Here is a 13,088-nt window from a genome sequence, read left to right as displayed (position 1 = left end):
TTTCCCTTAATATTGGCTGGCCTTTTCTTCATTATCTTTCAAGTGATTAAGTAGTTGGTTACTTGTTTAAATATGATTCAAATTGGTTTGTTGACCGGAGTAGCTTTAGTGTTATGTTTATTCTTCGGTTTGAGACCTTTTCTTTTTTACCTCGACTCTGCTGTCTTGGGAGATCACAAGATCGGGGTTCTGGTAAGGACCAGTGATTATTTATTGTCTTTACTATGTGAGAAGTCCGAGGATACATGCAAGGCATGGTAGCTTTGAGATAGCCTAAAAATGGCATTTTGCATGACAATTATACAAGGCGTTTCAACCACTCTGTGATTCCCAATCGGATCTATAATATGCTTACAATGTAATCGGAGTGGAAGAGCTACGAGAAGTTGCAAATGCATTCTCGCTATTTATATCATAGCAACGCAGTTGCTGCTACTTGGTGGTAGACTTGTAGCAATGTTGTTTATATCATAGCAACGAACCATTCGACTTTAATGAAAATTGGAAATCTTTTGATGGAACAGGATGGTTGTAGTCAATATGACTTGATTTGACCACATCTAGGTGCCCTCCTCCCCACGAAAATGCAGTATTTTACTTGTGAGACTGCATAAACTTATATATTTTTGAGAATTATTAAATCAAATGAAGAAAATACTAACACCGACACATATTTATGAAGCGGTTTTGTTGTTGGCTCTCAACCGATGAAACGCCCTTGCTTTTGTTCTTGATGGACTCTACTATGGCGTTTCAGATTTTCCATATCTTTGATACTCAATGGTATCTCTACATGTGGCACTCTCTTAACTGCGTGTCCTTTTCTAACTACTATTATTTAGGAATAAAAGGTTTAATGTCAGATAATGGATCATCCTTACTCCTTAGGTGTTGGTTGGACTGATCACTTCGATGTTCTTATATTTTGCGGCTCCTATATATGGTCTTGTTGGAGTCTGGTGCAATCCTGTCAAGGTATGCATGTATGTATGTTAGATCAGTATTTTGGGAACCTTTTGGCATTGAGAAAGTTGTTCTTGTTAGTTGTATTGTTTTTTTTTCCCTGTCTCTTTCTATTTGGCTTTTCTAACCTTATAGGGGAAAGCATTGGTCACTCAGAGCCGATAAATGCTCCAAATGAGACTTGAATGAGGCTCGATATTATTTCATTTGGTTCTCCTAAGCGTGTTCTTTATTTTTCTTGATATATGCATGATATAATAAATTTGTGGTTTTTCAGATTTGTTAGAGTTCTAAGAGGATATCCCTCACCTCGACCCGGCTATTGTCCTTTTAATATAACATATTTTTGTCTTTTAGAAATGGTACACCATGATCCTAGAGGCTGAAAAATTACAACCGCCAAAGAAAAACAGAGGACGGAAACTTTACACACTGGCCAAGGGAGCTATTCGAGAATCCTTGGGGCACAAGTGCAAATTGCCCGACAAAGGGGACGATGTCAACAGATGCAAAGCAGAAAGTGAAAGTGATCTCCTCCAGCCTCTAACTATGCTTAATGGAAGAACCATTCCAATCGTTAAACGGCCACCCCAAATTCGGTTGAAAAATGGGATGCTTTGCTATAGACATGGTCTTGAGGGAGATTCCCGTGCAGAGTAAGAAATTGGTACTTCTTGCGAAAAACGTAACAAGAAAATAAATTTTCACCATGGATTGAACCTTTCTAACTCTTTCCTCGGATTATGGTATTATTTTCTGGTCTCCAATCATGAATTGTTTTTATCCCATGTAGGTTGAAGCTATGCTAGATAAAACCATCGCTGCTATGTCAATCGTGGTTCATTGGAGCATTAGGCTCGACATTCACGAGGACATACTCCGACTCAAAAGATTGGCGCAAAGTTCGGTTTGTGATGAGTACCTTTGCCAAGGCGAAAGCAACCCAACTTTATAGCGCATAACTGAACCTTTCCCATTATGTTTTTATTATGCCTTGATGTGTACTTTAAAAGCCTAGTTATTTATTGGCAATCAACAATTTGAAATTTGAAAAAATTGTAAATTTTGGAAAACCAATGTATAATATATCAAATTTTCAAATGTGTTGTTTTAGTATGCTTTAGTATGTTTGTATAATTGATTTTATGATATGAGAACTATGTAGTATTAGTAGCGATGTTGGGAAAAAAAATACGCTCTACCAAAAATGAATTATTTAAAAAAAAAAATTACTTTGAACAAACACGACGGCTAAATATTGTCGTTACTTGACTTCCCTAAGACAATACACCGCGAAAATGCGTGTCCTAAATTTAAGACAAAAATTTACTTAACGATTCAAGACGCTCTAGATTTGAAAATAGGCGCTTCAAAAAAAAGGCAATTTGCTGCAATTTGTTTTGAATGTCCTATAATTAACGACGCCTTTAAGTGTCGCAATACCGTCGATTTCTAATTCGCTTTTACCACGATTTTCCCGTCGTTAATATTAACGACAGGGCTATTCGCGACGAACTCTAAGACACTATTTTCCGTCGTAAATCTCGATTTAGGACGGCAATATCCGTCGTTTATGGCCTTTTCTGGTGTAGTGAGTCTACCATGCCATATATTAAAAGAGTCAAGCAAATAAGTAGAAGCAGATTCATTCTTATTAATAATAATGTTGTCAAGTACATTCAACATGAAAAGACCACTATTATTACAATAACCTTTACCAACAAAACCCTCATTCTTTGTCAGAACAAACTTGTCACTCTCAAAAGTCACCTTGACGCCAGCTTTTCCCAGTAGGGACACAGAAATCAGATTCTGACGAATCTCAGGAACATGAAGAACATTACTAAGTGAAAGGGTTTTCCCTGGGTTAACTTCGAAGAACCTTTGCCTCGCTCCTCAACAGAAATGCACCTAGAGTCACCCATATAGACCTTTTCATCTTTCACTAGTATGTAGTCCGAGAAGGCTTCAACATCACCACAGACGCATGGTGGCACCGTAATCTAGTACCCAATTCCTCTTCCCAAAGGGTATGAACACTTGTGACACGACAAAGAAGAACAATATCATCTCCCTCAACTAGATTAGCATTGGGAGGATCATCGGTGTCTTTCTTTGGTATCCGCGACCGAAAAGCCCTATGTCCAGTTTACCACAAACATAACAATTTCTATTGCCGCATTACCACTCCTTTTAAAAGAAGTGCCTTTGACCTTGAAATTTTATTTTTGTTGGACTTCGCTTCTTAGAGGTTTTGTTAAATTTGTTGGGATTACCTTCAACGATATTGGCTTTAGAATGAAATTCCTTAGACAACACCTCATCCCGAAGTCTTGTTCTTTTCCTCTATGTGAATGTGAATGATCACATCCTCAAGAGTCATCCGCTTACGCTTATGCTTCATACTATTTTTATAGTGTTCCCAAGACTTCGGGAGTTTCTCAATCAAACATCCAAAGAACAAAGGATTCGGGTAAATTAATACCCCGGTTTTCAAATCATTAATCAAAGACATGAAAATCATGGATTTGAGACGTTACATCTCTATCCTCTCATATGGAACTTTAGAAAATTCCCAATAGCATATTTAAAAGTACCAAAGATCCTCTATTATGTATTTCTTGTTCAAACTCTCCCAAATATCATGTGCATTCTTATTTGAACAATAAATATCAAAAATCTCATTGGACAAGGTACTCAAAAATAGCATGACGACATACCTTATTCCCATTGAGCCAAGCGACTTGATTTCTTTCAAATCATTAGAACCTCCACGGGTGTCATCGATGAGATACTTTGCATAGTTGAGTACATCTAGGGCGTGAACACCCTTTCTCTCCATCTCTTGAAGTGTGAACCGTTGAAGGATTCAATCTTTGACACATTAGGTAAATTCATGCGAGCATTCAAGAGAGGTGCGGGATCTCTCATAGACGGTTACTTCCATGACTCCGCATTAGTTTCTTTGATCGCGGGTGTCAACAGGTGTAGACATCTTGATCTTTCCTTAAGATTGTTGTATGCAGATAAAAGAAAACAATAGAAGACAAGGACAGAATAACAGGTAATTTTAGGCAATTGGTAATCCCCAAGCCCACGACACCCACTTCGGTTCGGTCTGGGCGCGTGTGGCTTTGGGTGAGTCCTCCCTCCTAACACAAAAGCCTTTGTACCCTAAGGGCACGCCCTTATGTTAGAGGTTCACCTCATATACCTCACTACCTAGTGGTGGTTCACCAATGTGGGACTAAACAACACACAAGTATTTGAAATACACATGAAGATTCCAACACTCTCTACCATGGAAGTATCAGGTAGAGTCCTACAAATCACTTGACATGCCCAAAGGCTCAAAATAATTAGGCCTACACTAACAAAGTTGATTGATTGCCATGTTGCAGCCATACTATTGCTACCAATTCAACTAAAACAAGTTTTCTTAGTGAATGTTTTGTTTTCGATGAAGTATGTTGCCTAGTTGGAGCTTATATAGACACATTTGCATGCTTAAGATTCTATTGCTCTAGCCGCTTAAGATTCTATTGCTCTAGCCGCTTAACAGATTCATCTATGTACTACTTGCTAGTGTACGTCATGGATTGGAGGTAGAGTGATGTAGACCAGTCACAAAAATCTCCAATTTTTTCAAATTACGTAAAAGGTTTTCGTATTGATTGGTTACCTAGTAAATTTTTAACGAATAAACAGTTAAAACATTTGAGTGGTGATATCATAGGTCTAGGGTTCGAACCCGCCGCATCAACAAGTTACTGATCTCATTTAAAAACAAGTTTGCCCAAAAAAAAGTAAAAGCCTCGTTTAAAAACATGTTTACTAATTTTTATGATAATGGATAGCTTTCTATACATTTATTTTTATTTTTTAAATTGTAAATATTTATAGTATTGTAACTTTGTAAGGAATAACAAGACTTTACAAATATATTTGTAAATTTTGAAATTGATATATGCTCAAAGTAATTTTGTCATGATGTACAATTACACTGCATATATTTCTACGAATTAACGTTTTCATTCTTCTGGATTCAGAGTGGGTAACCGCACACTAGATTTAAAGGGGACGCACAAATCACCGTAAGATTGAGGGTTCAAATCTTGAGAAAATTATTCTCTTCTAACTTCAAATGATGAAGATACGTGTAAGGGTATAATTGGGAATACAAATAAAGACAAGTACCTCTTCTTCCCTGTTTACTTGCTTCTTTCACGATAGAGTTGCACCACTTTTAATCTAGCAAGTTATAACAACACTTTACTCCATACATAATAATGGATATACATGCAATTGATTGCCCACTCTCCTATTTTTAGAGATCACATATCTCACTCAGTTGATTTCAAAAGCAAACAAGGGTGTGGGTTTGTTAATAGATGTTAATTGATAATATGAAAATGTGCTCCAAAGTAATCATCAAATCTAAACAACCTTCTCATGTCATTGACATGAACATTTTACTTCCTTTGTCTCTAAATTATCTTTTAATTGGATTTAATCAAAATTAAAAGAAAAAAAGTACATATGGTGCCGACTAGTAAAGTCAGTAAAATTTTTGGGCGATAATACTAGAAGTCTAGAGCTCGAATCCTGCCAGCATCAAACATAATAAGAGGCTAACTCAAAGTGTTGATTAAAGTTATGTTTTCAGCTTCCCACCCAATTTTATTTACTGAATCTGGATGGGTGTTGATTTCCATTTGTTCATACTTGCGATGACGTAATAGAGTTGATATGCAGAGGATGTTTTGTTAGATACCTTAATTTTTGTCTTTATATTTCTGATTAGTCAATTAATGTTGAACCAGAAAAGGTTTTAGAGGGGGGGATAATGATGCAACCAGCAACAAGGAAGAAGACGATTTTCCCTCTTCCTCAAATTTTATGTTTTTCAATTTCATCTTTACCCTTATACGTAAGAATTTGAACTCAGAAGGGAGAGAATTTGTGAATCACTCGCTATGGTGGATTGTGCATCCCTTTAAATCTGTGTTTGCAGATACCCTCACTGAATCCAGACTCATTACGAATTTGCCAACGTACACGGAAAAGTGTTTCCTGATGTAGATTTAAGAGGCAGGCCACAGAGAAACAAGTATTAAAGTTTTGGTACGATAACAAATTATTGGCTTCGGTTTAGGCCCAAGTCGAGCACGTAAGTAACCTCAAAGTGCAGCACATCTGTTCGTTCACACCATGGCGGCATAGATCGACATCAATTTCGTCGTCATTGAAAATTTCGGTTTTCTGGAAAAAAAAAAAAAAGAATCTTTGGAGTTTTTGACTTGTGGGATTCTCGTCTATCGTTCACAATTTCACACCATAACTTTTGTGTGGCTAATAGCAAGTCCAATGGAGGGCTCAGGGCTATATAGACTACTAAAGACAAATATGGCACTCCAACCACAAAAATGTTATTCTAATGGGACTGTTAAAAATGTTTTAAATTTGGAAAAAGTCAAAAACCCAACCAAAGTTAAGACATTCACTAACAGCTGTTATAATAAGTTTGGAAGACGGACGACATAATTTCTGCTGTCCGTATGTTAAATTTCGATGGATGGTAAAAACTGTACCGTCCATATCATTTTAGCACTTCAAAACAGACAAGGCAAGCTAAAAAGCATGTGTAGCACTTATATGGCACTTTTAGCAGCTCTCCATTGGACTTGCTCTAATGTATTACCTTTTTAAGTGGAAACCTTCTGTTTATTTGAGCAATTGAATGCATGGATGGTCGTGATCGACTCATGGTGCTACAACAACTAAGTGGCTCGCCATTCCCCCCCATACACAACAACAAGAAGCCTGAGTCTACATATTTCCGTGTTTGCACTCGGGAAAATTAAAGCTCGATTCAATTGTCTGAAGTAATAACTCGATCTATAGGATTTCTAATAATCTAAATAGTGATGATTATGATGCTATTAATATGATCATATCTGCATAATTTAGTTATGGCAAACAATACTAGGCAAGTGTAAGTTCAAGTATATCATTTTAGTTGATTAGGACACGTACAATCAGCCTTGAAGTCGCTATATGGAGCTCACAGATCAGAATTCAAGTTTTTAAGATTTGTAGGATGATTATTTGAGAAACTTCAACCAACTTTAACGATCATTCTGGTTCAGACCTTCGGGATAAAATTAAAAAAGAGGTTCGTTGTCTACCCGAGAATGTCCTCATAAAGATGAGGGCTGCGAGGTCTAGAAATACAACATCTTCTCATTTTCTTTCTCATTCTCTTTGTTCTTGATTTTCAGACTATTGGATCACACATCTAATGGTCTACAGACCCTCATCCCTATGAGGATATCCTCGGGGTAGTGTCCTTATGATTTGATTTTTTTTTTGTCTTTTCCAACTAATTAACCCTTTTCTTTTGTTATTAATACATTTTTTAATTTATCTCTTTGATTTAAAGTTGTTGAACAAATTGCCTAATTTTTCATTACTGTGTGTATGCTGACGTTATCTCGGTATATACTTTTTCATTAATTTTTCATTACTGTCGTCAACTGAACTATGTCTAGTCGCATATGACAGCTATAAATTCCACGAACAACATTGTTTGCATACCGTATATGCTGACAAAGTCACAAAACAGCTAGTGATCTTTAAACATCTTTGTCTTTAATCAAAGTTTAACGTACCTTATGTTTGATCTTAGTACGTATATACATAGTAAATGACCAAGTTGATATTAACAAGAGAATGAATCATGCATAGAGACATACCTAGAAAAAAGACCATCGTATATTTGCTTCATAGTTCATTTAAATCATTGTAAGCAACGATTTAAACATCATCAACCATTGAGCAAGTATCGAAACTCTGTTTACTTCTCTGAACAAACAACATTAAGATTTTTTTCAGCATTAAGGGTTTTTTCTCTTATGGCTATGAAGAATGTGATCTTAACTACCCAACCCTCCTATGCAAGTTTACTCTACCTCTCTTGCACAAAAATATAATATAGTAATAAACAGTCTAATAAAAGTGTGCGTTTTATTTCAAATTTGTGCAGGTCACATTGGACAATGGCCTAGCAAAGCTTACAATATCGAGACCTGATGGATCTTTGACAGGAATTAGTTATGGAGGAATGGACAACCTTTTGGATGTACAATCAAAATCATCTAGTAGAGGGTATATAAACACACAAGTTTCTCTTAAGTAACAAAAAGTCAGAGCAACTGCAATAAACTATGAAGTAACATCTTAGAAACTGTGCAGGTATTGGGACATCAACTGGAACTTACCAGGAGGCGGGGATAGATACCAATTGTGAGTGCTTAACAGATCGAAAGTGCATTATTTTTCTATTTATTATATATATTTCGGCTGGTTGGTATCAAGGTAGAGAACTTACTTCAAAAACTTACCAAGTTCTGGGTTCTGACAATACAACATTATCTTTCCAGACTTAGAGCGACGGAGTATAGTGTCGTTAATTCAAGTAAAGACTGTATAGAACTTTCATTCAGAAGCAACTGGGCGCCATCTGCTAGAGGCTCCAGCTTACCAATAAGCATAGACAAGAGGTTGTTTCATTTTTCCTTTTATTTTTGGAGACATGTTTCCTAGACTAGAATGATGTAATATAATTATCGACTTTAATGTCCTTTTTTTGTAATTGTCAGAATCATTATGAGGAGCGGGGTTTCAGGGTTCTATTGTTATGCCATATATGAGCGCTCCACTGCCTCGCCTGCTTTTGATCTAGTGCAGACAAGAATGGTGTTTATATTAAGAAGAGACAAGTAATAAACCTAACTTTAGGTCCTCTGAAGATGTTGCTTATGAATAATCTGACATCTAACTACAATGTACATGGTGGTTGATCTTGATAGTTATACTTATACCACAATAGGAGATGTGCTAAATAAACATAACGCAATAACCACCAGCGTAAATGCATGACATAAACTAGTATTAAACCAGACGCACTATAACCGTAGTTTAGCCATGCATGTTTAAGTTGTTTATCATTGAATGGTGTAGGTTTCATTACATGGCGATTACAGATGAAAAGCAAAGAATAATGCCAATGCCAGAGGATAGACTTCCTAATAGATGTCAAGAGCTTATTGTACCTGAAGCTGTCTTGCTTACGAATCCAATAAATCCTGATCTTAAAGGGGAGGTTTGTGGAACAATCTTTCTTTGTAGTGTAACTGAAACCAAAGAGCAACGGAGTTGAAGGTGTCTGAGTGTCTGACTATAGTGTCTGTTGATGTATTAAGGTTGATGACAAATACCAGTACTCAATGGACAACAAGGACGGCGGATTACATGGGTGGATAAGCTCTGGCAGTCCTACCATCGGATTTTGGGTTGTAATCCCTACTAATGAGTACAGAAATGGTGGACCTACGAAGCAAAATCTTACATGCCATACTGGTCCGACATGCCTCACTGTAACTCTCCCTCTCTTCATTTTAGTCCTCTATCAGGATTGCATTTGTGAAGGCAAAATATAGTGATTCAGTTACATTTAAGAATATAACATGTTGTAACAAAATCATTTTGCAATACATACAAGAGAGCATCTAAAATAAACAAATATAATTGGGCAGCCATATTTATATTTAAGACCCACATGGCCGCATGACAGATATATTGATCATTTGGTTGTCTGCTGCAGATGTTTCATGGATGTCACTATATTGGCAATGATATAATTGCACATTTTAGTGAAGGAGAGGCATGGAGGAAGGTATTAGGCCCTTTTTTAGTTTATCTTAACGCAACACCAGATACATCTGATGCACACAATTTATGGATAGATGCAAAAAAACAGGTATATACCGACAGCTCTACAAATTGTTCCACTTGAAGTGTTGTTATATGCAATTACCATGAAATTAAACAGTTACATGCCGACTTTGCTCCTGGGTTTGTTTTCATGGTCTATGGCTCATCCTAGAGGCTGCTAGAAGTGTCAACATGGCCGTATAGTTTTGTGTCCTCACCCTACTTTCTTGCGGCAAAAGAACGTGGATCAGCTTCAGGAAGATTGCTCGTTCAGGATAAGTAATATTTTATGAGTGCATTAAAAACTTCCAAAACATATCTACTTGAGCTGTACACTGATATTTCAAATTACTGTGAATCACAGATTTGTTTCTGGAGCTCTTATTCCTGCTAAATCGGCTTATGTTGGTTTATCAGTAGCTAGGACTGAAGGAGGTTGGGAAGTAGAAAGCAAGGTAAGAATAGAACTGGCTACATATAATTAACACACTGAATGATTTTCATAACTTGTCTTGTATACCAACCATGACATAAAACCCATCAATGACCTCCTAAAAATCTGTAGGCACGGATCAATATATCAGATACTAATTGAGCCTGTTCTTCATCTATTCCTGAGTGTACAGGGTTATCAGTTCTGGGTACAAACAGACTCAACTGGAGCTTTCAGCATCAACAATGTTATCCCAGGTATTTATGGTCTTCATGGATGGGTTCCTGGTTTTGTGGGAAACTACCTGGACAAGAAGCTTGTTAACATTTCTGCAGGTACATTTCTTGAGTTTCATTTCGTCTATATATATTCTATAGCCCCTGTTGTCTCTAGAAAGATCAGTTTCTTTGATGTTCACGGGCCTGCAGTAATAATGAGTATTCTATTTTACAGGATCAGAAACAGAACTGGGAAATGTGATCTATCTTCCAACTAGAGATGGCCCAACTGTATGGGAGATTGGTTTTCCAGATCGTACAGCTACTGGTTTTTATGTCCCTGATGTGAACCCAATGTATATAAACAAATTGTTCATTAATAGTCCTGAGAAGTAAGCAATGTTTCCTATCATATTGACCTTCAAAACGTTTACCCCACAAGAAAGCAAATTTCATCCCATCAAAAAGTTCTGCAATGCAGGTTCAGACAGTATGGTCTATGGGACAGATACACAGATATACACCCTAACTCTGATCAGGTTTTCACAATAGGAGCTAATGACTCAAAGAAGGATTGGTTTTTCGAACAAGTAGACAGGTGAAAGTTTTAAGTCCAACCTATTTTTCGTAGTCTTTATGTGATCATTTCCACAGTATTTTAGTCTGCCACAAAATTTATCATTATCAAGGAAGAAATGCTTCTTAACCAATATAATGTGCTAAGCATTTTCTTTTCTTTTCTTTTTTTCTTCGCAACCTGTTTTAAATGAGATCAGTAACTCATTGATGTTGGCGGTAGGGGTGTGCACAGGTCGGGTTTGGGACTAAACCGACCACCAAACCGACCCTATCGGTTTATGCTTTTCTAGAACCGAACCGAACCGGCTGGGTTATACTAACCAAACCGAACCAAACCAAACTAATTTCCAGCAGAACCAATATCCGAACCGAACCAATTGGGTTACGGTTTAACCGATATTAACCGACCGGTTTTCACATATTTTTAAATTAAATCAATTATATATATATATATATATATATATATATATATATATATATTTTTAGTATATATTATATATATGGTTCGGTTTTATTGGGTTTGGGACTAAACCGACAACCGAACTAACCCTATCAGTTTTCACATATACTTAACCGAACCAAACCGACTAATAAACATAACCGACCCAAAACCGACCGGCCAGTTTTATGCACACCCCTAGCTAGCGGGTTTGATCCCCAGACCTCTGATATCATCACCCAAAGGTTTTACCAGCTTTGCTAGTTGGCACCTGCCATGCCTAGCATGACCATTCATTAAATGTTTTAAATTGAGCATAAGCAAATAATGGCTACTCTGATGTCTGAAAAATTATAAGTTCACATGTATACTAGACGAGTCTCGACTTTGAGTTTCACATCGGTCACAGAAATACAACAGTAAACGGACTCTAATCCCATAGAACATAACCAAGTTCACCTATCTATAGCCTATAGGTGTTTCTAGTTCTATTTCCTTGTTCAAAAGTTTTGTTCATCCTTGACTCCTTGTCAGTGATTTAAAACTCTTATTAGTCAAATAACACTATTTTGTGGAAGGATGACAAGTCTGTTACATAGAAGCAGAAACTTTGGTTAAGTTTGGAAAAATACACACACACACACAAATTTATAATTTATCAAAAGTTTTAAGACATTCTTCTATTTTGTATCCCAACTTTTTTTAACTTCTAAAAGTTCTATTGCAAGCTGACAAAAATGGTTCAAACAATATTTTCAGGAAGGGAGCTGAAAATTATGTTCCATCAGTATGGCAAGTAAAGTTCAATCTAGATTCAGTAACCAATGGAACTTACAAGCTTCGAATTTCCATGGCATCAGCTAACCGCTCCAACCTCCAGGTAATTAATGCATCTTTGTTTTCCAAACTGTTACCAATCTTCTTGACTTCTCTTTAACACTTATTCTAACCACAGGTCCACATAAATAGTCTAGATGGTCACCTTGTATTTCAAGTACTAAATTTAGGCATGGATAATGCTGTTGTTCGTCATGGGATTCATGGATTATACCGACTCTTCAACATTGATATATCCTCATCATTCCTTATAAAGGGAGACAACATCCTATACCTCACACAAGCTAGGGAAGGAGATCCTCTTTGTGGAATTCTCTATGATTACATAAGGCTTGAAGCCCCTTCAACTTTTAGACTTGAAGCTCCTTCAACTTTAAAGCTCGAAGCCCCAAAAACCTCTGAGAGGTCTGAGTGGTCAACAGAAAGATGAAACATCTAATCGTAATCCAGATATGATTCAATTTTAATTTGGAATACGAAACAAATAATAGGAGTATTCCTAAATTTATTTAATTCAATATAAAACAAAAAAAGTAAATTCATAAAACCTAAAAACTAATCTGAGTATATTTTAGTGTTTACATTCTATCAGTACTTGTGTGATGGGCTGTAATATCTCACATCATCGTTTTTCCTTTAGTCGTTACTAGAAGCAAGTATTTCCAGTTTAAGTTAATTTCCTTCTTTCATTATTAGCAAACGTTAACGGGATTTCATTTTCAATCTTTTTCATGTAAATGTTTATATATTTAAAGTTGTAAAGGTCATGTGTTCGTCATCTATATACTTGTACGCATTGGCATGACAACATAACAGCAGAATGGAATTTCAGTTCACCAAGATA

The 13,088-nt window shown here is 36.5% G+C and overlaps 1 protein-coding gene across 2 annotated transcripts; it reads left to right on the top strand.

The window, feature by feature from the left end:
- Positions 1–7,724: 7,724 nt before the first annotated feature.
- LOC147478024 (uncharacterized) lies at positions 7,725–13,022 on the top strand. Of its 2 annotated transcripts, XM_086583109.1 has the most exons (15): positions 7,727–7,919; positions 8,009–8,130; positions 8,218–8,268; positions 8,406–8,525; positions 8,625–8,744; positions 8,986–9,127; positions 9,228–9,401; positions 9,629–9,784; positions 9,911–10,017; positions 10,103–10,193; positions 10,365–10,506; positions 10,625–10,781; positions 10,871–10,987; positions 12,167–12,287; positions 12,363–13,022. In XM_086583109.1, exons 1-15 carry the CDS (start codon positions 7,878–7,880, stop codon positions 12,672–12,674), a joined length of 1,974 nt encoding a protein of 657 aa, XP_086439235.1. In that variant the 5' UTR covers positions 7,727–7,877; the 3' UTR covers positions 12,675–13,022. The 2 variants fall into 2 exon arrangements, with proteins under 2 accessions (XP_086439234.1, XP_086439235.1); XM_086583108.1 differs by lacking the exon at positions 8,406–8,525 and having other exon boundaries at positions 7,725–7,919.
- The last annotated feature ends 66 nt before the right edge of the window (positions 13,023–13,088 follow it).

Source organism: Coptis chinensis, chromosome 9 (genome assembly GCF_015680905.1).
Source record: "Coptis chinensis isolate HL-2020 chromosome 9, ASM1568090v1, whole genome shotgun sequence".
In the NCBI taxonomy this organism is placed as follows: Eukaryota; Viridiplantae; Streptophyta; class Magnoliopsida; order Ranunculales; family Ranunculaceae; genus Coptis; species Coptis chinensis.
This window is presented reverse-complemented; position numbering and strand designations above follow the sequence as displayed.